The 27,223-nt window shown below is 40.0% G+C and overlaps 1 protein-coding gene across 2 annotated transcripts; it reads right to left on the bottom strand.

Annotated features, from left to right (window-relative positions):
* Positions 1 to 1,903: 1,903 nt before the first annotated feature.
* Positions 1,904 to 10,976, bottom strand: ETAA1 (ETAA1 activator of ATR kinase). Of its 2 annotated transcripts, XM_066316484.1 has the most exons (7): positions 10,740 to 10,976; positions 9,138 to 9,275; positions 8,807 to 8,883; positions 7,285 to 7,403; positions 5,181 to 6,984; positions 4,889 to 5,000; positions 1,904 to 3,092 (listed from the first exon to the last, which is right to left on the bottom strand). In XM_066316484.1, exons 1-7 carry the CDS (start codon positions 10,918 to 10,920, stop codon positions 2,977 to 2,979), a joined length of 2,547 nt encoding a protein of 848 aa, XP_066172581.1. In that variant the 5' UTR covers positions 10,921 to 10,976; the 3' UTR covers positions 1,904 to 2,976. The 2 variants fall into 2 exon arrangements, with proteins under 2 accessions (XP_066172581.1, XP_066172580.1); XM_066316483.1 differs by having other exon boundaries at positions 4,889 to 6,984; positions 10,740 to 10,975.
* Positions 10,977 to 27,223: the final 16,247 nt, after the last annotated feature.

The raw sequence follows: 27,223 nt of genomic DNA, 5'->3' as shown, positions 1-27,223 counted from the left end.
ACTAAGAATTGATCAGAACAGCCTGTGAAATCTGTGGGGTGATGAGGCTGCTGCTCAATTTTCTTTCTCAGTGGTGAGGAAAGGAAGCAAGTCAAGTGACAAAAAGAAGTAATTCTATTCAGTTTGATAACTGAGAGATGGTACAGCAGGGCATTTGAGGACAGTGACCAAAAATCCTTGGCAGTTTGTCTCACCAAGTAAGAAAACCACGTTCCTAAGATGTTGTGAATTCTATCTGGAAAGAAATGTTAAACAAAAACCAAATCACAGGCTTTTGAAGTCTAAGAAATGCTAAAAATAGGTGCCTATGAAAAGTATGAAAAAGAAACTAACAAAATCTCTCTGTCATGATTAGCTCAAAGCAGAGGGCAATGGATTGGATTTGCTTATCAAAATTGGCATGTGTCACACTGATCAGCAGATTCTTTAAATATGGTTTAAATAAGCAGCACACAGGAAGTACTTGAGTAAGAAGTGACAGTAATGGTTAAAATGGAGTTTGTGCCTTCATGGCATTGGAAGGTTTGCAAGGGGTTCTTTCCACATCCCTCATGAAAAGAGCATTCCCCTTGTCATACACTGAACTCTTATTTTCCAGCACTGATGCTCATGATAAAGGGTATGGCAGGATATTCTGGGCACTGTATTCAAGGACAGAGAAGTGGTGGCTTTTCAGGTGGGCAGCTCCAGGGCCTTCCTGTTGTGGATGCTGAGAAAATCAGCAGTTAGCTGGGTTTAAACCGGCCCAAGGACACAGTGACAGCATTCAGGGTGTGTCATTTCCACGCTGAGCTTGGGGACCTGTAATGTGCTTAGCCCAGATTATTTATCTACTATTTACCCCATTCTCAAACCTGATTAAAAGCTAGTCCTTTCACATCACAGAATGAAACCTTCCTAAAAAACCCCCACGAAACAAAAAAACCACCTCAACATCTACAACAGCTCCTTCCTTTCATCTTCTCAAATTCGTAATTAAGAAAATCACCCCTGAAAACAAAAATTACCCTGATTTCTTTACAGAACTGTATCTAGGGAAACATACTGGGGAGGGAAGGATTGGTAAGCTGAACACTGTTCTAGCAAAAGCCTCTATTTTATCTTTCTCAGTAATATTTACCAGTCCCATGCATCAGTACCTTAAAAGCCAGTTTTATAACTCTCATTATTTAATACTGATAGTAATAGCCTTTTCTCATTGTCTTTTTCTTGGCATTTGGAACGTTACCTGATTGTGGTGGTGTAGGAGGATCTAAACATACACAGAGCAAGTTACATTCTCTGGATAAATCAAATTTCTTCAATAGCTGCTGTTTGGGGTTTAAACTTATTTGTCATATGGACATGCCAATCTTCTGTCTTTTTAACTGAAAACTGCCAGCAGAGGCTTGACAATACAACAAAACCTTGCTGTTTCATGGGATGTTAGCTGTTGAGGGCATTATTAGGATGAACTTTGAAAAGCTGAAAATGTTTTTCTGGGTTAATTTTCATTCAGATCAGTTAACTAATCCAGACTTAATCATCATAAAATACACAACAGTATCAGGGCAGGGAGCTGCAGCCACAGACTAACACTTTACTGGGTACCTGCCTGGTCTCTGGTGGCATTAATCAACTGCCACTGACCCAGAGGGGGTTAATACAAGCAAAAAAGGCTCCAGTTAAGTATTTCAGCACTGCACTTGCAGCTGGTTGTGTGTTGAAACAGTTTGTCCATCAAGGATTCTTAGTTTAAATAGATCAAAGGAAGCACTTTTGTCACCACTATGGGTAGAAAATTGAGGTATTGAGTAATTAGGGAAATTACAAGTGAGGACTCCAGGTAAATTCTACATGGAATGCCCATTTCATTCCCTTTTACCAGTTTCTGTAGTACAGTATTTTTAAAACCAGACTAGAAAAAAATTGAAAAAAAGTTTAATGATGACTTACAAACATACAATACTTACATTTTCAAGAGTTACAAAAACGTCATTACTACAGACATCAAAAGCTTCCTCCAACCTTTGGAGGAACATTTCCAAGTCATTTATTTACAAAGAAAAATTACAGTAATTTTTCACAGTGTCACATGTTTACATATAAGCATTTCTCAGTTGAAAAATATCTTGCAGCTTACCCAGAGGCAGTTTTTGCAGTCTGAGCTCTACACCAATCTATCAGAGCAAAAATTCTTTCAGCCTGTTAAGCTGATGTGACACAGCATTTTTATAATTTAACAGCCTTTAGTGTGAAAATATGTACAATCCATAAGGCTAAACTGATGCATAACTGTTGAGATTTCACCTGGTGTGTTATGTATTGCTCATGGTTTGGTAAAATGGCATAAGCTACCTTTTCTAATTAGCTTGGTGGCCCAATCTCCTTAGGGTATTTCCAGCTCTTCCTGAAAGGAACTTAAAAGAATTTAAGATGTCCTCTGCAGGACACTTTTTTTGCATAATGAAACTCTTATATTAAATTTTTCCTTCTCTATGTACAATTCTTACCTCAGGTAATAAAGACAAACCAAGCACACTTTCCAGAATCTGTTAATTTCCATTAGTTTTCTGATGCTGGATGTTTCCTAGACTGTACTTTATTTAACCCAAAATTTTAATACTTTCTTCTACCTGAGAGCAAACATTGATATTTCTCAGTCTGTGTGTACTTGAGAGTCTTACAGATTACAATACTTGCAGTAATACTTGCAATGACACCTTCATTATGCATGTATACCAATACTTCCATGATTTTCATCATTTCAACTCAACAGAGTCTCCATCTAGCTGAATGTAGTTTGGGACTACACATTCCTAACTGATTGTTTTAATTAAAATTAAGTGCCTCCAGAGTATTAGTTATGGTTCAGGTCTAGATCTTTTTATATTGGAGAACAGTAAAAGCTTGCCATCACAAGTTAAACACAGTTTAAGAAGTGTTTCTAGCATTACAGTATTTCCCTTACTCCACAGAAAAAAATACACTCCAAGTTCAAGCATCTTTAAAGAATGCCTGTGTTCTGGATTTTCTTCGTGCAAGAGCTTCTTGTTTTTTTCTTTCAATCTCCTCTTGAGAACATTTTCTGTTTTTTTGTTCTACAGCAGATACTGTAAATAAATAAAAAACAAAAAACAAAAAACATGCATTAGGAGCTTCAGGTTTGTTCAATATGTATTTTAACTGAGCCATTTTCAGTGGTGGAAGATCTATGGCAGGAGCACTCTGTTGTGACATACCTGGCACCCAAGTTAAAAATAGCTCATCCATCCTGTCCCCAAGGCAGGAGAAGGGGGCAAGATGCATGACCTTTGTAGTGCTACTGATTATTACCCTCCCCAATGAAAACCCTGGGTTGTGCACGTCTGCTTCCAGGAGATTTTCCTTGGGTGCCCTTCAGGTGAACCTTGTGACAATCAGGAGGCAACAAAGGAGATGGGGTAGGAAAATTAAGGCAATCAGGAGTGAAAAGGGCTCTACAATTTAGTGAGCTGGGCAGAGATATGGACATGGGGAGGGTACAGACACAGGGGTCAGATACAGCACAGGTGTCACACAAATAAAACAAGAGAGGTTGAAAAAAGGTCAAAAGTAGCAATAAAAATTGGCAAAGGAGACAAGAACATGATAGCTAAGCATAGCATTTTATATGGTGTGTTACAGGACTATAAATTCCCATACTATAAAATCCTGACCTCACTGGAACCAACAGGAACTCACCCTGCACATATCAATAATTTTACCATGTTTATACACCAATTTCCAATTAATGTATTTTTAGTAAGTATTCAAACTGAATAAATAGAAAAAGGGGTATATTTGCTTCTCATTAAAGTGTCCATGAAAAATTAAATAGTAATTTTTGAAAGGACCACTTAATATCCATTTTTTGCTTAATGTCCTTTCCCTCAAAATTTAAGATGAAGAAAGTTATGGTTTATCTGGAAAGAAAATCTATTTTATTTTGTTCCTTTACTCTCTAGAACATTCCACAGAATAACTAATTATCTCTCCCCTTATAATACAAAATTGCTACTTTCCATTGACATGCTTCTCTGCTGGGGAAAGAAAAACAGATAAAATACTTATTCTTCAATAATTAATTGTTTTGTTGCTTTTGCAACAATGCTTCTTGAAAAGGGAGGTTAATACAGGAGACTCTTAAAGGCATGTTTTACCAGAATGACTGTTGATTAAAACTTTGCCAAGCTGTGAGATCAAGTAAAAATAAGACTGGCTGGCACTTGACTGGTTCTACTTTTCCCCAGGAAGTAACACTGAGCATGGAATAATACTGATGGTTGCCTGGCAATAAAGAACTAACTGACCTCTCCTTTGGATGAAAAGGCATCTTAGTGTTTATAACACAAGAATATTTCACTGGCAATTTCAGCCCCAGAACAAACAACAATACAGGCTGAGCTCTGAGAAGTGTCCAGTGATTTGAGGTTCCAAATTCCAGGTGTGCATTAATACAAAGAAACCAGCACTCTGTATCACCTGGTGTCTTCTTCCCCTGTCCCATCACTAACTAGGGTTTTACTGTGCATCAAAATAACAGTATTTTTAAGTGACAGATTAAGTAAATAACATGCTGAGTTCTGCATCAGCCTACACTTGATCCTAGGGAACCTGAGTGTCTATGGAGAGAGGGTATGAGGTGTTTAAGAGAAGTGGAGTGGAAGCAGGTGTCCTGAACTACAGGAACTCAAGATATGCATCCGGACAGTTTTATTTTTAAGAAAATAACCTCCAGATTTCTCCTTAGAACATCTGCTAACACCTTAAATGAATGGATGGATAGTAAAGCCTATGTTAAGTTGCAACACAGTACAAATTTCTCTGCCATAGTGGCTACAGAAAGGAAACAGTAACAGTCTACCAGTGATACAGTAAAGACAAATACCTGATGTGGGCTGTGCAAAAGACTCGGAGAGGTGCCTCTTGAAAGGTGATTTCTTATTGTCAAGCTTGCTGTGCAAAGTCACATTCACCTGATTCTTGCATCCTTCCAAACCCTGCAGAGTAATTCCAATGCCAGAAAGATTCCCTGGGTTTTCAGACCCTACACAAAGACCACCCTGAGAACTGTTAACCTTTCGGAACTTAAACTTGGGAGGTACCAGTGAAGTTTTGTTGCCAGAGCTGCTACTTGGAATCTTTCTACTAAAAATATTCACTCCACTGACAGGACCTACTTCAGGACCTGCCTCTCCTGCTGGCACAGAATTTGACCTGTACCATTTCCCTGAAACAGTCCTTGCAGGATCTTCAGAGGCATCTTGGTGAGTGCTTTTAGGCAGCGTGTTTTTACACTCCACAGCAGGACCCGAGATCACGGTCTGAGGATTTGAGATGTTCTCACAGTTCACCACATGACCTGTTGTGGCCACTGTCTTTGACAAATTCCTACAGGAATCATTTAGTGACAGAGCCTCCTGTTTGGCATTTGTTTTTTGTGCCAAGAGGAGATCAGGCAGTCCTTGCTTAGATGCTGGGAAGCTGTTATCAGCATTTGATCTGGAATTAACACTGGCTCCTGGAAAAGTTTTAGTTTTTTCATTTCCTTGTTTAACGTTCTGGCTCTGAGTTTGCTTTTCTACATCATCACACACCTGATATAACAACTCATCATCCTCACAGTTGGCATCCCAAAGGCTATCAGATCCACAAAACATACCCAACACCTCATCAGAGAATTTTGGTTCATTCCAGTCATCAAATGACAGAGGATATTTCTTTGGTATTTCAACTTGATTTGAGTGACCTGTATTAGCTTGGCTGACCACTTTGGTTAGATCAGTAGGTTTCATGTTGGTAGAAACACCGGATGACTGACAGGAAACAGTATGAGTGTTATTCCCAGGTTTTCCTGCTGGTTGTCTATGAGGATTAGATCTTGAAGGAAAGAGAGGAAGAGCATCACTTTTAGGCTTAGTGGATTCATTCCCATTCTTCATTTCAGATTGCACTGAAACAGGAATATGGTTCAAATCACTATTTTGGTTACTCTTCCAAACAGATTTAATTTTATCCGTCTTAACATCACATTTGCCATGCAAGGCCTTGGTCTCTGTCTTTGAGTTTTCTGTTTCACATGGCTTTTGTAAAGACAGGGATTTTACAACACTCTGTGAGTTTTTATTGGAATGTTTCAAAGGTGAATATTGCAAACTGTTAGATTTATTTACAGCTCCCAAAAGAGTTACTGAATTGCCACTACCTCTTTGCTTTGTTCTGCTAGCATCACTGAAATTATGCACAAATGTATTTGCAGGAATTTGTGGTGGTTCTTCAGCACTTATCAATTCCGGATTTTGGGTTATCTGCATCACAAAAGAGTCATCTGCCAAAAGATCTGTATCCCAGTCATCAAAGCCATCATTAACTACTCCAGCACGCTTAGCAGAGGCCACCAATTGTGTCTTCAGGTAAGGAGGATTTTTCTTTGTCAAGGTGTCAGTATCAGGTTTTGTTCCAGCCTGCTCCACGCTTCCCAGAGGAAACAGAGTACCTCTTTGACATGCCTCTGAATCACCATGCTGCATGCCTTCAGCTTTCTCAGGAAGGTTCTCCTCCTCCAAGGTACTTTTAACTTTATGAAAACTATTATTTAAAGAAGTATCTGACAGCCCTGGGCTCAACTGCCCGCTGCACTTCTGGGTAGAGGAGTCAAAAAGAGCATGAAGGGCAACTTCAGCCTCAAGGTCTACGGACTTTTGGCTGCTGGACTGACAGGGTTCTGCCACAGGGATGCCAGTGCTTTGTCCAACTGGCTTCAGGGACACAACAGCATCTCTTCCAGAACCTTCACCAAGCAGTGATTTCTGGTTCTTCACATTTACTTCATCTTTAGAATTACTTGAAGGCTCTGAGGTGGTCTGGAGGAAGTTGTGACCCAGCATCTCTTGTTCTTGAACAGCATCTAATTCTACTAGATTTTTATCAAACTCCTTAGCCAATTTCATGAGTTCCTCTTCAGGATTTTTTAGTTTAAGATCTCTGGATTAAAAAAGAAAACAAAAGAAATTAAGTCAAAGCTACTGAGAAAGTTTAGCCAAGCTCAGCTACACGACCTTATGAGCTGTTCATTCCCTGGTTTAACAACTGCAAAGGAATGATTAATCCCACTGCCTTCAATATGCAGTCAACATCCACTCCCTTTAGGAAGACATAACAAGCCCACAGTTAAAAGCATTCTATCATCTAATGTACAAATATATGGTTCACTGTACATAAAAGACTACAGAGCCTTTCTCATGCAAGCCCTGCTATGATGGGCAAGAAAAAATTCCAACTCACCTTGTACAACTTAACTTTGTCCTGGCTCGCCCTTTCGCTATGACAGGTGTACAGGGAATTGCATCCTCACCAATCCACGTTCCTAAAAGGGAGCCTTCATTACAGGCTGCTTTTTCATCCTGGATAATTAGATTTATAATGCTTAGAAATCTGGTTTCAGATAAAGACTGAACTAGACACACACCTTACATGAGTTAAAAGTTGCTAAACTAAATAAACTGGATGAAACCTGGTGAAATCCACAGAGAAGAGCAAAAACAAGTGAGATTACTGCAACACTGTCCACTGACAGTTGCATCACTTCAATTAAAATAACTGCTCTGGCATGCAAATCTAGTTGTCTACTTCAGGTTTACACATATTCATGTTACAAGCTGTGATTTAGTTCACCTCAGTACTAAGGAGCTGGCTGAGAGGCCAGCAGCACAAACAGATTAGAGACCTCAAAATAAATTATATTCTGTGTGTTTACAGAAAAAAATCTGACTTCTTCCACAACTAATTTATAAGAAGAGTCTTTAAACAGAATTAAGTGACATTTGAAACTACATGAAATTGTTTCAGAGCTTCAAAGTTCAGCTTGAATTTGAATTCTGAAATGAAAGAGATACAATACTGTGATGAATTGTTTAGAGGGGCAGAGCAATAGTGTGTAGGAAATTACTGTGTGTAAGCCAGCAAAACTAATTTGAACTTTATTAACTACTAGGTTAGTTTGAAATAGGTTCTCTTATTCTCTGTAAATGTAAGGTTTTTTACAATTTATTTATGACAGAACTGTAACTATTTAAAGGGTAGGCAGTGGCATCCCTTATCAATATTTTTCCAATTATTTTAGAATTATTTCTTACAAATATGCTAGACAGTAAATATATTTTAAATAGCCCTGTCAAAAAAGCAGGCGTATTTTGCAATACTACAGATCTATTTTAGGAATTATGTGTTCTTGCACTTAAAATGCAACAGCACTTTTGTTTTGATTTTCTGGGCTGCGCACAGGTTCACAGCAAGAGGGAAAGGGCAGAGATACTGAGGTAAAGAGGAAAATTATTTAAGAGTATTGAAGCAAAGTTACTATGTTCATATTATTGCAAAATATCTCTCATCTGCGTCTTGTTTTTGTAAATCAGCAGTCAGTCAAGACTGTTCAAAATGCTTTAATACAACTGCCAAGTAAATCCAGCAGGTGAAGAAACTCTTCTACCTTTTAACAGATGAGTAATTAAGGACAAATAAACAGTATTCCTAAGAGGAAGTATTCTGAAAGTAAACCTTTCTAAGATGGAGGTGCTGCAAGTTTCTTCATGTGTCCTTTTTTACAGCACCTGTGACTCACATAACAATCAGTCAATGCTATGCTCACTATTTTAATTCAATCCAGTCCTAGAAACTCATTTTCTCCATGCCCAACTCTGACCATGACACTGCTGTAACTAAATCCAAGGCTGAGGCTGAAGCACTGTTCTCTCTGATCACTGCACATGCAGGGCATTGTTTGAGAAAGTTACAATTAATTAATTACCTGAGGAGCAATGCGATTAACGATTTCCGAAATTTCCACTGCACATCCGCTGGAAGACTGCTTGGTTTTACCATTGCCTATGAAAACAAACAAGCTTCTTAAAATGTTGAGATCTATTCAGTTTATGAAGGGCAGTACATCTCAAATAATTCACATAAACTTGTGAACATCAGAGCTTGATTCAGTGCTATATTGAAGAATTTAAGGGTTTTTAACGAAAGTAAAATCAACCATTATAAGAGAAAGATTTCCAAGAAATCTTTTGTAACTTTTACTACACTCCCACTGCATCCCTTAAATAGGTGTCCTTAAGACTGGATTTTGGTATTACCTAGCCTGTGTGCAATTGGTGAATGAGAATCCCAAAAGATTTCTTGCTGTGTCTCAGCGTCATTGATAGGAGAGCTGAAAGTAGGTATCCGGGATTTCCTACTCAAAGACCTCTTTGGTGTCTTATGTAAGCATGGCTCTGTGCAAAAATAAAGGGGATCTTTATTAAAAAACAACAAATAAAGGGCAAAAAAATCACTTAGAACACAGAACAGGTCAAGGCAAAAGAAGATGCTTTAGGAACCTCACGAATAAAAGTCACACTCACCAGGACTCCTTTACTCACAAAAGGAATACTTTTCATAACTGGACATTAAATACAGTCTTGCCAGTTGTATCACCTCAGAGATAACAGAACATTACATGAGCCTGACACTTTTACACCCAGCATTTGATTGTAAGGATGTCAGTTCTTACACTTGAGAGAATATTGACTCAACTTTATTTTAAGAGAAAAATTATGTATACCTCTGTAAGAGAATATTTTGTATTCTTGCTTGCTTTGTGTCTTTCACCCAGACTCTGAACTGAATTACTATTTTAATGGGCCTCAAACTGGGTCATAACCTACATTTGTCTGTATTTCTTTCCCTGGGCTTTTCTGGCTAGGACTATTAAAAGCAGGAATTTAGCTGTTCAAAACCTGCTTGCAGCTGCCTTTGATCAGGAAGTGAACTAAACACCCTACGTGAAACTCAGCTAGTCACTCAGCTAGTCAGTCCTTTAGAAAGGATGCTGCAGATGTGAAAGCCTGCAGAAGTAATTTAAAAGATGCTAATACTATGGGAGGAACATCTTAGAAGACGTTTTGCCCTGAAGTGCCAGGTTTTATCCTCTTCTTGGTGAGTTTTCAGTATTTGCTGTGAGAATCACAGAATAGGTCGGGTTGGAAGGGAACACAGTGGGTCACCTTGCCTAACCTCCCTGCTCAAGCAGGGTCATTCCAGAGCACATGGCACAGGATTCTGGAATATTTCCAACGAGGGAAACTCTACAATCTCTCTGGGCAACCCGTTCTAGTGCTTGGTCACTGCACAGTGAAGATGTTCTTCCTCGTGTTCAGGTGGAATTTCCTGTGCATGAGTTTCTGCCTGTTTGTTGTGCTACTGCTCGGCACCACTGAGCAGAGCCTGGTCCATCCTCTTTGCACCCTTTAGCTATTTACACACGTTGATGATGAGCCCTTTGTTTTCTCAAGGCTAAGCAGGTCCAAATCCCTCAACCTTTCCTCGTGAAAGACATTCTCCAAACCACTAACCAACTTTGCAGCTCTCTGATGGAGCTGCTCCAGGAGCCCCATGTCTCTCTTATCCTGAGGAGCCCGGAACCAGTCACAGTATTCCAAAAAAGACCTCAGCGGGGCTGAACAGAGGGGCAGGTACCCCTGCCTTGACCTGCTGGCAACACTCTTCTTAACGCACGTCAGTGCACCATTGGCCTGCTCGGCGCCCGGGGCATGTTCTTGACAATAACAGCCTCTTTCCCAGGGCCAGCGGAGATTTACACCGCACCAAACCCTCCTCACGGCTCGGCCGCGCCTCCCCCGCGGTTCCAGAGGGTAGCGGGCAGGGCCGGGGCCTCCCCGGGGCCGCTCCCGCCGTACCTGCAGCGCGGGGCGAGCACGCCGCCTCCCCGGCGGGCAGGCCTCGGCCCGCGCCGCTTTCCACCGCCCCCTCCTCCGCGGGGAGCTCCGCCCGCCGCCCAGTGAGCTGCTCCTCGCCGCCGCTGCGCCTCCTCAGGGCGGCGGGCCTGAGGGACAGCCCTCTCCGCCGGCTACCGGGCATGGCGGCCGCTGCGGCGGCACCGCATCCCTACCGCCAGCGCCGCCATTTTGCCGGGCGGCTCGCGGGGCCGCCGCCGATTGGCCGCCGCAGCGCCGCCTCGAGCGGCCATTGGCTCCGCGCCGCGTGGGCGGGCGGGTGACGGACGCGGAGGGGAACTGCGGCCACGCCCCGCCGGCCGTGAGGGGCGCCGGGTCCTGCTGCCCGGCCGCCTCCTTTTTTTTTTTTTTTTTCCTTTCCTTTCCTTTCCTTTCCTTTCCTTTCCTTTCCTTTCCTTTCCTTTCCTTTCCTTTCCTTTCCTTTCCTTTCCTTTCCTTTCCCTTTCCCTTTCCCTTTCCCTTTCCCTTTCCCTTTCCCTTTCCCTTTCCCTTTCCCTTTCCCTTTCCCTTTCCCTTTCCCTTTCCCTTTCCCTTTCCCTTTCCCTTTCCCTTTCCCTTTCCCTTTCCCTTTCCCTTTCCCTTTCCCTTCTGCCATGGGCAGGCTGTGCCCTCCTGCAGACCATTGCTGCCGGCTTGGCCTGAGGTCCCTGGAATCCACCATTAGCAAATCCTGGGGTGACAGCACGGTGGGCGGGAATGTTGTTCTGCCGGAGGGCAGTAAGGCTCTGCAGAGGGATTTCAGGGTGGACTGATGGGCCAAGACAAACAGTATGAGGTTCGACAAGGGTTCTACACTTAGGCCAGAACAGCCCCATTCAGTGATGGGGGATGAGTGGCTGGGAATTGGCTCCAACAAAAGGACCTGGGGGTGGTGGTCACCAGCAGCAGAATGTGAGCCAGCCTGTGGCCAAAAAGGAGCAGGGAAGTGATTCTTCCCCTCTTCTTGGCACTGATGAAGCTGCACCTCGATTGCTGTGTGCAGCTCTGGACTCCCCAGTTCAGGGAGGACATGGAGCAATGAAACTGGTGATGGGTCTAGGAAAAAATTCCAACAAAGGGCAGTTGATGGAGCCAGGGATGTTCAGCCTGGAGAAGAGGATGCTCAGGGTGGACCTTCTTACTCTCTCCAACTCCCTGAAAAGAGTTTGTAACCAAGTGGGGATCAATTTCTTCTCCTAGACAGCCAGCAATAAGATAAGAGGAAACAGCATGAAGCTGCACCAAGGGTGGTTTAGGTTGGACATCAGGAGGAATTTCTTCACAGGAAGAGTGATTCTTCATTGGAATGGGCTGCCCAGGGAATCTAGAGTTCCTGTAGATGTTTAAGAAAAGTCTGGTTGTGGCACTTAGTGCTGTGATCTAGTCAACATGTTGGTCATAGGTTGGACTAAATGATCTCAGAAGAGTTTTCCAATCAAATTGAGTCTGATTCTGGGAAACCCAGCAGGCATAAACCATTTCACCCCAGTGAGGCAGTTGGTGCTGGTGAAGAGAAGACTACAGAAGCTAAATTTGGTAGATAAGGAATTAACATGGGGTTGCTGAGGGGCTATGGTATTACATCATTATTTTAAACAATATAAATGCATACATGTGTATATGTTATATAACAGCGTGGATATTTCTCCCCTGAGCCTCTCAAAACAAATATACAAACATATCTGTTGAGCACATAGGGTCAAAGAGTGAACTTCTCCGTACTTGTCTTTTGCCTGGTTTTTGTTTAATTGATTTGGAGTACTTTGGGATCATACTTAATTTGTAACATGCAAGCAGTGGGTTTGAAGCTTGGATGAGGAGTAAGAAGTTTTGAAGTCACTAAAGATTGATTCCCTGAGCCATGAAACCTTTTCTTTTCACCTGAGGCCTCAGGCAAACAATATGTTTTTTTACTTCTGCATTCTCCTGAGTGCAATTAAAGTCAATAGAGGACTTTTTAACAACGAACGAAAAAAACTAGGTACTACGTATTAAACAGAGAAACTGTATTATACATGTGGCAAATTTATTGTGACATTTGACCTGTTAACTTGTTTATTCCAGACCTGTAAAATATGAAGCAAACTTTAAAAAATAAAGAGAACTGAAAAAGTGGCTCAAGAATTAGGCTTCAAAATCCATCACAGACATCTGAACGTTGCTACTGCCTTGTAATCATACCGACATGGGTAGGGATCTGTACATCAGCACAAAGTGTGGCAAAGCTGTGCATCCTATTTTCAATTTGCAATATAGTAATTAAAAAATGGCTTAGCTGGACTCCATGCAATAGGCACCGTGTAAGGTGCCTGCTGCTTATTTACAGTTGGAATTGACATTGAAAAGGCTTTTTGAAGTAATAGTAGATACATCTTGAGGAGAGGCAAAACATTGAATTGACACACTTACTACAAGGTACTACTAAATCTTGATGTCTCCTGCCACTTTCCAGCGACCTCTTAGCAGCTAGGTACTGTGCAGTTGTCTGCCTTTGTATGTCTTTCTGTTAACAAGCATAATCTGAAATACTGTCATCACTAATTAAAGTTAAGCAACATCTGTCATTTTCCCCTAATGTTGCAAATTTCGCAGTGGCTTCTTTGATTTCTTCCTTTCTCTGAGCTCATTGTTCACTAACCCCATTCATAAAATGCGAATTTTTGCCACAGGTCTTTCGTGCACTTGTGAGGTTTTACTCCTGCAGTAAAAGCATTTGGAGGGGGAAAAAAATAGAAACATATTTAGCATGTATTTTGTTTTGCATGGGAGATCTTGTTGTCTGCGTAAAGTTGTGTTACCAGAGGTTGGTAAAAAAAATAAAATCTGGATGTACAGATAAGCTAAAAAATCCCAGTTTCTTGATGAATAAAATTGTGTGTGTATCACTGCAGCTTAAGAACTCTGAGCTGATGGTGTTTATTAAGTTGAGGAATGCAGTGTTAGAAGCCTGTGATGTTGGAGGGTTTCTCTGTGGAGCTGTAGCCTCAAGGAGGAGGGAGTTTGCATTCCCTTGGCGTGGCATGAGCAGCTGGATCAGTGGCTAATTGTGGTGAGGCTGTGTTCCAGGGACCCGCAGCAAACTCCTGGTGCTGCACTTGTGAGTCCTACTTTCAAATCAAAAGGGATAAATAATGGAGGAGATTGAATGAGTAATAAAGTTAGTTCAGTTTTTTAATAGCGGTATAAAGTGCCTGGGAACTTTTTTGCTCGATTTTGTGAGACAAAAATCTAAAATGAAATTAAATAGATGTGCGGATCTGAGAAGTTTCCTAAGAATTTCCCACTGGTGTAATGAATTCATTGAAAATAAGACTGAAAAAGGCTCATTTTTCAAGTCCTTTGAACGCAGAGCTTTAAAGTGAGGATTTTTATCTTGGACAGAGTATATCTCATTAGTGAGTTTTTCAAAATATCTAATGTATCACATCAATGTAACAAGGAAAGGGAAGTGACTATGTTATAGTTCATCTTTCATTCTTGTTAGAGCTGGGGAAAAGAGAAAATCAATAACAGTGATTTCAATGAAAATATCAAGATTTATGAAAGCATGGAAGTTATTATAAATAATGAAATTAATTTGACAAATACTGTTTTTGTTTTTTTTTTTAGTGTGTTTTTAAATGCTCTGTGATATTTTCAGTTAGCTGTCTTGGTTTTTTTTGTTCTCAAATTACATTTTCATTTTGAAATTAATTTCTTTTTAAACCACTGAAAACGAAGGAAGCAAAACACACACTTATAATTTATCTTCTATGAAAATACCTGTCTATGCATTTTGATCACCTGAGACCAGGTGAAGGAGCAAATTCTCCAAACCATATTTTCCTTGGTTAATTTTGGTTTTAAAAACGGTGTGGGTACAAACCCTAAAACTCAGTACAGTTATATGGCACTTTAAAACATGTTTTTTTTTCCTAAGGAAGCAGCAGTTCAGTGTATGTGTCTGTATGTCTTGTGTATTTCTGCAGAGGGATGCTCAGCAATGCTCAGGGATTGCAGATGGACACTGAGGGATGAAACTCAGGGAATTTGGTGTCTTCTAGCCAGCTTTGCCCCTTCAGAGCCAGCTTGGGTGTTCCTCTGCTGCACTGCCTCGCCTGGTGTGTCTGGTTTCATAGGAGATAATATTAAATAATATTTACTGCAGCATGGATTGTCCTGGGGAAAAACTGTGGAGTCATTTGGCACAGCAGTGAGGGCAACTATATAAACAGAGGAGAGAATTTAGATGCATAATGTAATACGTGTTTATAAACACATTTTGGGCCCGGTTGGCCCAAACAGAAATAAACTAAGACACCTTTATAAAATTTAACTTTTGAAAGGAAAATATTTTCCACCTTTTCTCATCCCACAAATCCTGCTTATCTGCAGATTCTCTTCAGAAGCCTTGGAATGTTTACTAAAATGGAGCACTGTGTGATAGATTATATGAGTTAACAAGAAGAGATTTGTGTTTTGTTGCTGGTTTTGGGACCTTAGGAAAGACTGAGAGAATATCTCAAATATTAACTTAATGGACAATAATTCTTTCCATCCATAGGGGAACATAGGCGTAGTGTGTGTATTTTTTGGTGTTTTTTTGCTTTTATTAATAGCATTTTGATAGTGCAGTTATAAAGCTTGTCCTTGGCTTGCCTTGAAATATCATACTGACTTCACTTATTACAGAATGTTACTTTAATTTTCCAAGGTGAAGTGCTCACAGAGCAGAAACTGGTGAGGAAAAAAATATGGCCCAAACAGTTACATATACCTTTAATTTTAAAGTGCTGTCCAGAAAGGTTTGCAGCAATTTTTGCTGATGCATACATTGACCTAGACAGTAAATGATACATGACCTTAAAAATATCTGAAGTAGCCTTGCTTGGGAATTTTTAGTAGGGAGTTATTAAATGTCAGGGTAATTTACACAAGCCTAGTTTATGCTTTTGCATTCTCTTGCCTTCTTTCTCTCTGTTGTACCATCTGAGAGCCATAGAAGCCTAAAAAATATTTTACATATATCTCTTTCTTTTTCCCCCCTCTTCTTATCATAGAGCTTCATCTTAATTTATTTATCACACCCAGAAAATGTCATCAAACGTGGGACTAAAATGTAGCTCACAAAGGCCTGATCCAGCAGAGCACTTACGTATCTGAATAACTTCATTGCAATGACATTTTCCATTGCTCATTAAATGGAATTTTAAGAAAATTTTCTGTGGCTTGGTGTCTGGGCATTTAGAGGAAATTGTCAGCCAAAATGGCTGAGCCATTTATAAAAATTAGGTCAGGCAATGAACAGACTACAAGTTGCAGAGGTTTATAGGGAGCTCTGGAGGTTCAGACCCCTGGCAGAAAAAACTGGAGATAGCCACTGGAAGGGCTTGCCAGGTTTTTATTGTACTGTAGGCTTGATTCCACAGCTACTGTCCAGTGATCAGAGTGAACTGCATTCAAGAGAGGAGTCAGGGCTGTGCAGAGAGCAGAGATTTATGCCTTACACCTTAACTGGGCTGGTCAGTTTCAGTGCCTGCCTGGAGAGAGCTCAACAGCTTCTTCTGGAGCAGGTGTGATCACCTGGGCACATCAGTGTTGTGCTGCCTCATACCTTGAGGAGTCTTGAGGCAATCATCATCTCTTGGAGCCCTGGGCACTGAGAATTTTAGATTTTCTGTGCTGACAGGCACTGACCCCCAAGAAAACACTGCATTGGACCTGAACCCCTGGAAAAGGCTTCCAAAATTGAGTGACAGCACTGGGATTGTGGGTGTGGAGTTTGGATAGAAGTGTGGGATATCACAGGGTGGAAAACTTGGAGTTTAAGAATATAGTAATACACATAAAGCAAGATGGAGGTTTTGGGGCATAGTCTTAGTCCTTCTTTTTCACCTTCTTCATGGGTTTGGGTGTTATTTTATAATTGGTTAGAAAGATTTGCATTGCTGACCACAGGTGGTTGGTTATTGTGTTAAAAGTAAAAATAGTTTGGGTGACATTTCTTAATTGGACAGTTTGTGTTTAAAAAACCTTGTAAAGAGATTGGGACACAGCCATTTTCTACCTTGTTAGCTAGAACTCACGATTTGTGAGACTGTACTATAGATAAGAATTATTAAACATCTGAGACTGAACATGAACACCTTCTCTTGAGCATTTAATCCCAGCTCTAACAGAAGAAAAGAAGATAAAAACCACATAATTACTCATCCACTCAGTTATTTGCTGCATCTCTCCTTGTGCCAAGGAGTTTTCAGATCTTCGCACTGTGTTTTACTCACGTCCATACTATTCCTGTTTGCTGGGGCATGGAGGATGTACTCTTCCAGCTGAGATGCACCTTTGACTACTTTATGGTTAATATGTGAAAAGAAGATATAAACAAGGATCAAAAACTGTTCAGAGAAATTACAGCAGCAAGATTTTCTTTTGTTTTGCTTAAATCTGTTGATCCTGCTGTATTACAGCTCCAGGCTATCAAGTAGTGAAAAATAGGTTTTCTGTTCTCTTCTCTTGTTTTCTAGGTTTTTTTTTTTTTTTTTATCCTTTATAGGAAATCTAGTTAGATAATTCTTTAAAGAACAGGAAAGAATAGGTTTCCAGCTTGTTTGGAAAGCCTGACAAATATTGATCTGCTATATATCCTGTAGATGATTTTTTTTTCATCAGTGACAAAAACTGAGCTGTATTTCAGACCTCAACTTGCTAGAACTCTCACATGCTACAGTGTAAATTAGTGAAGTATTTTATCAGCTACCAAACACAAACGAGTGGTGGATGGTCAGAGAGGAGAGCTTTTTGATCATAAATTCTGCAGAAGAAAATAAGCACTGCTTATATCTTTAAAGCAAGTTTAGCTTTTGATGATACATCTGTTCCGGGAGAACATTTAGCCTAAATAGCATGCTAAAAAATCAGTGATCCAAACTAGTGTGGAATTCTCCAAACACAGTCATTCTCTGAGTATATTCTCCAATATACTCAGCAATTTCTGAACAGACTATTTTTGTGTCAAGGGTTCATGGCTTGACATTGAGAAAACAATTTCTGCTACTAAAGTGCCTTTTTTTTTGAGGCTTTCATTTTATAAATTCTGTGCATTCTCCTTTGAGCCTGTATTCCATTAACTATAACCCAGAATTTACATGGAAATGCTTAGCAGTGAAGTCTCCCTATTCCTTGTGTGTGTGATTCTTATTATGCAACATAAACTGCTGCTGGTTTTAATGTTGGAGTGATTAGAAGTTACCCTCTCCTAAGAGCAGTTTTGCAATCACTGTATAATGATTTGAAGTCTATGACTAGTTCCTCATGGTCCCACAGGTGCCCTAAATGCCATTATTAGTTGTTTCAGTGGCAAGACCAGGCTTGGACTGAAAATGGTGTTTTGACTTGGAATTTTAGAGCCCTGGTTTCAGGAACAAAGCAAGAGAAAAAAATATGTTTCTGATGCCTCACTTGTTTTCTGTTGGAAGAATTTCTTTCTCTGGAATGATTGCTTCATCAAGCATTCCTTGAGGAATGGCACCTTCCTTAAAGCAGGATTGAGTTCTGGGCCCAGTGTCCCTTCCAGCTTTATATGCCATGGCTGGGTGGTCCGAATTCATAGACTGAGCAAACAAGTGCCCAGATAAGAATTAGACACCCTTTTGATTATTAATTTTTTCATTTATTTTCAGATGGCTTTTCCTTTTGTCGTGTTGTTCACACATAATGCCTCTGACTCTTCCTATGTCACACTACATCTTTGCAGTAATTTTCTGTGCTGTTCTGTCCCTCTGGATTTTACAGCCGTGGATCAGAAAGGAAGTGCAATCCCTAGCAGAAATAATAAATCCACTGCAGGTCTTGAAGGTACTAATTTCTGCAAAACAAAATACTGCCTCAATTTTGTTACGGGCTAGAAGGGGTGATCAAAGTGAAATACATTCATTGTGGAATTGGTTTGCAAAACCTGCTTCTAAACCATTGCACACTCTTTCTAGATTTCTTTTCTCCCCCACAAAAAAAAAGTAAATAATGCAATTGTGTCCTGCCTGGCCTGTAACACTGCACCCCATGCTTTTTGAGCAGTTCAAGGATTGCTCCCAAACCAGGCCTGTCTCAGGAGATGGACAGGGGAGCTGTGTTTGCTTGGCAAAGGGGCCACTGGATATTATAAATCTGGATAACACATTATCTGTGAAGGGCTGCTGTACTTGTGGGTAGAGCAGGGAAGTGCTGCAGTGGGGTGCTGGGAGTCATGGTCATCTCCCAGCGGCCAAATTTGCCTGGAGTGCCCAGAAGTCTGTCCTGTGACTCCAGCTGGAAGGTTGAGCTGGTTGGTCTTTGCTGGAGTAATGTGACATTCGAAAAAATATTTTAGGAACTGTCCTATAATAGCAGGTATTTTTTTTAATCTGTGCAATCCATCTAATTAGGTTCAGCCATGCCCCCGTCCCTTGTCTGATTGCCTGAGCATTTCCGCTTAACCAGTGAGGTTTATTCAATCAGGTGTCCTATAATGCTATTTCCTTTCTTGAGAGTATATCTTATCCCCAATACAGAATTTAGAATCCCTCAATTGTTTTTTTATTTCTTTTTTTCTTATTTTAAACCTCTGTCTCCATGGTAAAGCCCTGTGCTTTTGTTTTGAGTCACCTGGCTGAGGAGAAACCTAGGTGAGACTTTGGATCTCATTAGTTTTGTTTTTTAAGTACCTAGAAGAAGATTCTTAAGAGACACAGCAAGCACAGTATAGGTAGAATCCCCATAAATTTAATACAAGCTGGTTAAATTGTGGATTCAGATAGTTAACGAGATTAGAAATAATAAGAAATTAATACAGTTGAACAGGCAGTTGACTCACTATTACTGTCATTTCCTTTTGGCTTTGGTCATGGGGATAACAAGGTAAGAACTAACTGTTTCCTTTTATTGATTGGTTAGATATTTGAAATAAAAACGATGATTTTTTTGTCTGAAAAAGTCTTTTGTAACTTGATATTATGCTAATTAGAATGGATGTCTTCCCGAGCCTTATTTTCTTGTTCATATGATCTAATTAGCTGATTAATTTTTAATTGCCTACTGAGAGATCTTTACCATATTGTGATTTGTGTTTTATGCTTACGTTTGGAAAACAATGGTATGCCTAAAGTGACTTAAAAGTATTGTACTAAGGTATTTCTGCGAGGGATAATTGCAAATTATGATTTCTTCCTGCTTCCTAATTTTAGTGCAATCCAGTTTGAGTTAGCACTCATTAATCAAAAAGGTTTGCACAGCGTGGAGCAGTAGAGAAGGTGTATCAGTTAGGGAAGTTTCATGGTACAGGGCCTGTGAGTTGGTGGACAAATGGAAAATAAATCTCTTGGCTGTTTATGAACTGCAGCAAATGCTTCCCAACTTACAACATTTATTCCTTTTCTCCATAGTAATGTTCTGAGGTTCTTAAAATTGATGTATTAATAAGCTTAGAAATAGAAGTTTAAAGGTATAATGAGGCCAGGTGTTGATTAAAACTTATTTTCTGATGACAGACAATAAATCATAGTTCTTGGCAAGTTATTTCAAGTTATTCCCAAATGTTTAAAATGTTAGACTTTTTAAAACTTATTTTTAGACTGAATTAGTCTTGCTGTAACTTCTAGCCCTTCCATCTTGTTCTTTCTTTGCCTGCTAGATTGAAGAGCCCTCCATTATCAATTTTTTGTTCCCTATGGGAAGCACTTGTAGCCCGTGATCAAATAATTCTTTAACTTTTGCTTTGATAAGTTAATTGATTGAGTGCCTTGAGTCTCTTGTAGCATGAGATGTTTCCTAATACCATAATTGCTCCCCTGGCTTCCTCATAATCTATGGAATTTTTCATATCTTTCTTAAAACAACACCAGGAACACCATGAAACTACTGATTTCACTGATGCAAAATATAAGATAACACGACCTCCACAGTCCTATTTGTTGTTGTCTATACATTTGATGAGTTGCTTTTTGTTACCCTAAAAATGCAGTACTCTAGTAGGACTCTAAAAATTGATAGTAATCTGGTTACTTGCCATGGCCTGTGTTCCCAAAACCTTGCTTCCTCTTTGGGATCTCCTTTTTTCCAGAGCTTAGTCTTCCCTCATTAAATCTGTCTCACTGTACTCATTCTTTGATCCATGACCTTCCTGTTAGCTATGCTAAATTAAATAATGTCTGATTACAGTCACCTAATCCAACTGTCTTCTCCATTATTTTCCATTTTCTAGTCATCTTTCCATACTGTGAAAATGTGATTTTTTTAAAAACAAAAGGGAAAAATAGTCTAGAAGGCAAAAGCCAATTCCAATATTAGTGACTTGTTCCCCAGTCACAAATTGATGGGTTAGATGTATCTGCTACATAATTTTAAAGTAGTTTAGGATGCCATTCTGATTCACTGTATCTCATTTTAGCCACCCAAAAATTAGTTTCTAGTGGTTCCTAGTTTTCTAGGCTCTTAAAAGTCAACAGAGAGAAATGGACACCTTCTCAGAAAGATGTAGTGGACTTATCTGAAAAACCATAAATCATTTTTGACAGTGTCTTTTTCTTTTCAGAGACTATAACGGGAACATAGAGAAGTTAGGACAAGCTGCCAAACTTTTAGACAGCTATAATTACTGTGGATGAATCCCATCTCTTATGCTTTTTAGCTTTTCAGTCAAAATGTGGTGAGATGCAAAGCCAGTTCTCTTACAGGCATCTATCAAGATGGTTGCATTTAGCAGTCCCATTTGTAATCACATCAGAAAATGGTATCAAATTTAGCTTGACAAAATCTACTTTCCAGAAACCCATGTGGATCAGCTTTAATTTGATTATCCCTTTTAGTTCTCTATCAGGTTAGTTATCACTTAAATGCCCCTTTTGCTTTTTTATCAGATCCTTTTATCAAATCCTTACTTTTTTAACTTCAATATTGACACACATCCAAAATGTGAAAAATCTGAGGCTCTGATGTCTTAGATTTTTTTTTTTTTTTTTTTAAATTTGCTTCCACTCCATCTATATCAGATGGATTTTTCTCTGAGGTACTCCTTCAATCCTTGATCAGACATCAGGAGGTCTCAGGATGACTTAGACCCATTTCTGATAAGATGTCCTTTCCATGCAGCTTGTCTATATGGTTAAGTCCTGCAGCCTGCACAATGGAGGTAATGGTTTGGGGATTTTTTAGTGGGGTTTTTTTCTGGTTTGTTTGGTTTTTTGCTTTGGTTTGTTGTTTTTTAGTTTTGTTTCTGGTTTTTTTTAGGGCTTAAAATGAAACATTTCATAAATATATCAGATTGTGTGTTTCTCTTTCCAAACATGCATGGTTTTAAACTTTTTTTTTTTTCTTTAATATCTGAGGAAAACTTACCACATTTTTGATTTTTCTTCATCTTCCTCATTTTTTTTTTTCTTTGTAGAGTAGAGATGTCTGGAAGAAGACAGAAGACCAAGGCGGTCTGTTGCCCTCTGATTGCAGAAAGGCTTCCATGGCTGAAGGCAAAGCTGTGACCTTGTACTACCTGCATGGTAAGAGATGAAAACTAACTGCTCCTTTTTATTTAATATTGTTGCATAAGCAGAATGCTCTGGGATAAGGGATTTTGCCTTCAAGTTAAAAGAATGCTTGCAGAACAAAAGCAAGAGGAGAAAATGTACACAGTGGTGTTTTCCTGATGTGAAGACTCCCCAAAACTCAAAACTACCTGGCAGACAAGAGATACTCTTGCAAGAGTGTTCATTCAAGTCGGTGTTATCTTGGAAACTGCAGGTGGCAATTGAAATACCAAAATGCTGATTTGCCTGGTACCGAAGTGATGAGCTGTGAGGAGAAGTCACTGCCATCCTGTCTGGCCTGATCCCTCAGCCAGATCTTGAGTAGCATCTCAAAGGACAGAAAATCTTATATTTCATTGCAGCCACTCCTGTTCATCTGTTGGAGGGATGTGTTCCCACTGTAGAAGTGGATCCTTTCACAGGATGCTCCAGGATTTCTTGTACTTAACAAATAGTGGACTGCAATGTCAACAATTATAGGGATAATTTATTTTCTGTAAAGATGGATTAGAGAAAAAGTTCAATGATATGTCCTTTTTTCTGGGTAATCCAAGGGCAGATTTTGATGGGAGGGCAAGGTGGTGTTACCTGGCAATGATATTTTACATTGCCTAATTTTGAGACTTCTGATAAGGATCAGGGGTCCAGTTAATGTCTAGTGAAACCACTCACTGATGGAAGTTAACTTACCTCAGTTGGAGGTGTCTGGAATTTTCTTCCTTCTCTTTCCTTAGTCTTACCACTTCCTTCTTTTTTTGCCACTGTCCACTATTTCTTCCTCTGCATCAGAAATAAGGGTAATAGTTTTGCAGAACTCAGACTAACAAGTGGGCCAGTTGGAGAGTTTCAGTTCATTAAGGGCCTGAAGTCATTGTTGTTTATTTTTTTTTTAATTTCTACTTTGCCAGACTAGTGTCACAGAGGACGTTTTAAGAGAATATTTTCCAAAATGCAGTTTTGTAGTCCAGAACTAATATCTTGCAACACAGCAAGTGCTTCACAGCACTGTGTAGTTACATCTCCAACATCTCTCACATCATCTTAAAAGAATATTTTCAGATCTTTGGGACAGATCACACTTAGGCTCATTATAGGAGTTACCTAACCAGCAATGAGTTGCATTTAATTGTGAAGATATTTACGTGATTTCTTCTTGGGAGGTGTTCATCCAAGTGTAAATTACTCTGCCTCAGAACAGATTTTAGCTGGTGCCAACAGCTTGGGTGACTGGCACGTTGTCATTTCCATAACACACCTAAAAGGAAGGTGCCAAAAGAGAGCCTAAGTGGCATTGGAACAGGGAAAAATTTCCAGTAAAAATTTGTCTCAGTCATATTGGTTGGTTTCAGTTAATATCCGGGATGAAACAGATTGAAAAGCACTTTTTTTCTTTCACATTATTTGGGAAGGAGGGATCTCCATTCATGTGAAAACAGTTTATGGTGATACTGCCATGGTAACATAAAATTATGTGGTTTATGCTTCTTCTAATGCATACTCGTCCTCTTTTCAGATATCCTTGAACTACTCCAGCTGTGCTAATGTCATGAAAACAGTTTATTTTCTCTCCTCTCAGCCATTCTGTCAGAGGTTTTTTGGGGTGAAAATTCTGTGCTCTTGTAAATATTTTGCCCTGATTTCCCAAAGGATAGAAGGGATATGCAGTCACTCCATGTGCCAGAGAGTCAGTTGTGTTCCTCTCTCTGTTGACCAGTTACAACAAAATTTGATGTAAAAAAAATTACCTCTGAAATTAAATTGCTACTAGTATTAGGGAAAGTGGTGGTTAAAAAGAGCAGACAGACCCAATTTATTACCCCCATTCCTCTGGACAAGAGAATTGCCACACCAGAGTGATGCTACATGTGCTCCAGAGTTCACACATTACCAAGCACATCTCACATGCACTTTATTAGGCAGAGAATAATCCAGACATGGGATGCAAATCAAAAATGAACCACACTTTGTGAGTTTACAGCTCAGGAAATGGAGAGAAGCTGCTTTCCTTCTGCTCACTGCAACAGAAATCCTTTTGAAAAGAGGGCTGGTTCCAAGCTCTGCTTTGGAAGTGGGCTGCATGTGATTGTATCCCATTAGCTGTGATGGTCACCATTCGGTCCTGTAAGTGATGATGTGATGTAATGGGGGAAAGGGTTGTTCCCAGTGTTATCAGTATAAATCTTCCTGTGAACACTTGACCAAGAACACACATGTTTTGCAATTATGTCAGTTTAAAGAAACCAGCTATTTCCCCACAGTGCTGTAGAATGCTTTTGTTTTTTGTATTTTTTTTAATTTGATTTTTTTTTCTGGCAAGAGATGTGAGGAATTTGCCATTTCTATATATAATAATAATTTTTTTAATGCTGGAATGGTTCACATCCAAGGGTTTTTAAAACAGGAGGCACGTAGCCCAAAGTTTTGTTTGTTTCATTTATTTAGCATGGCATGGCTGGGTCCTGGAACTAGCTTATATGAGGTCATTACCCTATTGATTAAATAGTGTGATGAAAAGGGCATGATAATACACTGCTGGGAGATTATTGCCAGACACTTTGCAAACAAAGCTGCTGAAAGGGGAGCAGTTGTGAGACCTTCAGTGTGGTGTGTAATTAGCAAGCGAGTAGGAATTAAAATAAAGGATACACAGCGTGATATAGTGATTATGTGCAGATAAGTAATGTTTTGAATACTCCCTTTTGGTAACTCTAATGAGAATACATCTCAGTACAGGAAATGTCTGCTGGGACTACACTATCCAGAATCCTTAAACAAGCTGTGCAGTAAGTTGTCCCCAACAGTGGGGGTAAAAAAAATCATGAATGCAATGTGGATCTGCCTCTTTTTTCAAAACTTTTTCTCTGTGTCTTTCTTTTCTTTGAAATTCTCATGCTGGTATACTGTATAACAGTACATCTGTTCTTTTTTTTTGGGATGAGTTACCCTTTCTTTAAAATAAAAAAAGTCCAAACAATCTTTTGAAGGACAACAATTGGATTTGAACAAGCTACCTTTTGAGTGGGAAGCATCAGCCATTACAAATATGAGAGTTGTCTAAACCTGGGATGGACAGGCAGTACCAAACTTGTGATTCTTGCACTCAGCCCAGGCTCCCCTCTGTCCCTCTGAGGAGCCCAAAAATTTATGTGTTCCTGAAATAAATCTGATTTATTCTGTGGCATGTGTTTCACCCCTTCCAGGCCCACAAATCCCAGTGGATCAGAGCAGCATCTCAGTTACCTAAAGAGGAGTTAAATGGAAATTATCAGAATAGGCACAGGCCAACTTTAGGGGGAGAGGGATGGACAGACATCGGCAGACATCTTCTTGGCCATTTCTTTGCTCAGTTTCAAGATCCTTCCAGTCATGAAATTCACCATAAGACAAAGCAAATTTCCAAAGTAATATTAGTACAGTCCTGCAGAGCTGTTACCCCATGGTGTTATAAATATGGGAGGGATGGCTGCTGTCTTAGTGTCTATCAAAAATTTCAAGGTGCACATTAAATAGACAGAGTTAAACAGCCACAGCAGCAGTAACAGTGAGAGAGAATAGGGTACCAGAGGGAAAAAAAAATAAGGGAAGGGGGAAGAGAGGAAAAGAGAAAAACAGGGCTTTTGTGGGGAGAAAGCATCCACTCGAGGCAGAAGGGTTGAAGCAGCCATGATGAGGGCAAAGTAAATGGGGAATACTCTGTCTGGCTCTATTAACCTTAATTTTAATTCTTCTTTGCCATTTTTCAGCTTAAGTAAGCAAGCATCTAGCCATGTTTATATAATAGCTGGAGTAATGAAGATGGAATATACCAATTTGGGGGGCTAATTCTTGCCCTCAGGAGAGCACAAGCACTGCAGCTGTGGCCAGCCCCCACCAAAAAGGAGTGCTGAGGGGAACAGCTCCTTGCATCTTCTCATTACATCCTCACCAGGGACGACCATAGTCTAGCCCTCAGAATTAATAGGTGAGGTTCATTTTTCCATCCGTGGAGTTGGATTAGCAGCTCTCAGCACTGGTTCAGTTGTGCTCCCACTGAAGCTAAATGAAGTGATTTCCTTGAGAGCAGTTGGACCCAAAAATCCAATTTATAACCTTTCTCAGATGTTGGAGTTTGTGTCTCGGGACTGTCTTTGGTTCTCTTCCTATTTGATATCTTCACCTTCCAGACCATAACAGGCAGGGTTTCCCTCAACTTTATCACAATGCTGTTACATACTTACAGCCATAATATCCCTTGATTTGGGGGCGTGGGAGAAACATGCAGCCTGCCACATTCGACCACATCCTCTGAAGCTGAGGTTATGGTCGAGCTAATTATTTTCACGGCTGGAAGACAACAGACAATGCTGCCTAAAGAGTGGGAAGATATGTGCCTGTGTGAGCCTGTGTTTGTGTGGTTATACCATCTGGGAAGAGCAGAGCCAGATACACTTCCCCTTGACTTTTTTTTTTTTTTTTTAATGTGCAAATCTTCAGTAAAGTCTCATTTCTCTGCTGAAGTCCTGCATTTTGTCAGAGGGTTGGAGGACTGCATCTCTCTGCAGAAACCCTGCCCTCTGGAATTCCTGTTCTCCATTCCCCAACTGCCTCTTTTTTGCTCCTGTGGGCAGGGGGGAAGTTGCCCTTCCTCTTCATTTCTTGTTTTTGTTACACGAGCAGTATGAGGTACCCTTTTATTTATAATCTGAACGTTAGGGATGTTGGGCCAATCTGGTGCTTCCAGCTGGCTGAACACTTCCTAGAGCTTTGGATGCCAGATATAATGTAATTTATTGTGGAAAACAGTAGGGGAAATGCACTTCTTGCTATCAAAGGTTAATGTGGAATATCAGCAGCTTTTCAGCAAGGGTACATGTACTGTTGGATAGTCTGTGATTATGTGTCTCTTATTAAAGGAGAAAAACAAATTGTTTTCCT

The sequence above is a fragment of the Sylvia atricapilla genome, chromosome 3 (assembly GCF_009819655.1).
Source record: "Sylvia atricapilla isolate bSylAtr1 chromosome 3, bSylAtr1.pri, whole genome shotgun sequence".
In the NCBI taxonomy this organism is placed as follows: domain Eukaryota; kingdom Metazoa; phylum Chordata; class Aves; order Passeriformes; family Sylviidae; genus Sylvia; species Sylvia atricapilla.
The sequence above is the reverse complement of the archived record's forward strand: the minus strand, read 5'-3'. Positions and strand labels throughout refer to the sequence as shown.

What these genes read in the sequence shown, in the direction of transcription:
- ETAA1 (XM_066316483.1), bottom strand. Translation starts at nt 10,920, where the DNA reads ATGCCCGGTAGCCGGCGGAGAGGGCTGTCCCTCAGGCCCGCCGCCCTG. An exon ending in ACAAAGTTAAGTTGTACAAG is followed by an intron (nt 6,985 to 7,284) that starts GTGAGTTGGAAT and finishes TTTTTAATCCAG; the next exon opens with AGATCTTAAACTAAAAAATC. An exon ending in TTTTGCACAGCCCACATCAG is followed by an intron (nt 3,093 to 4,888) that starts GTATTTGTCTTT and finishes ATTTATTTACAG; the next exon opens with TATCTGCTGTAGAACAAAAA.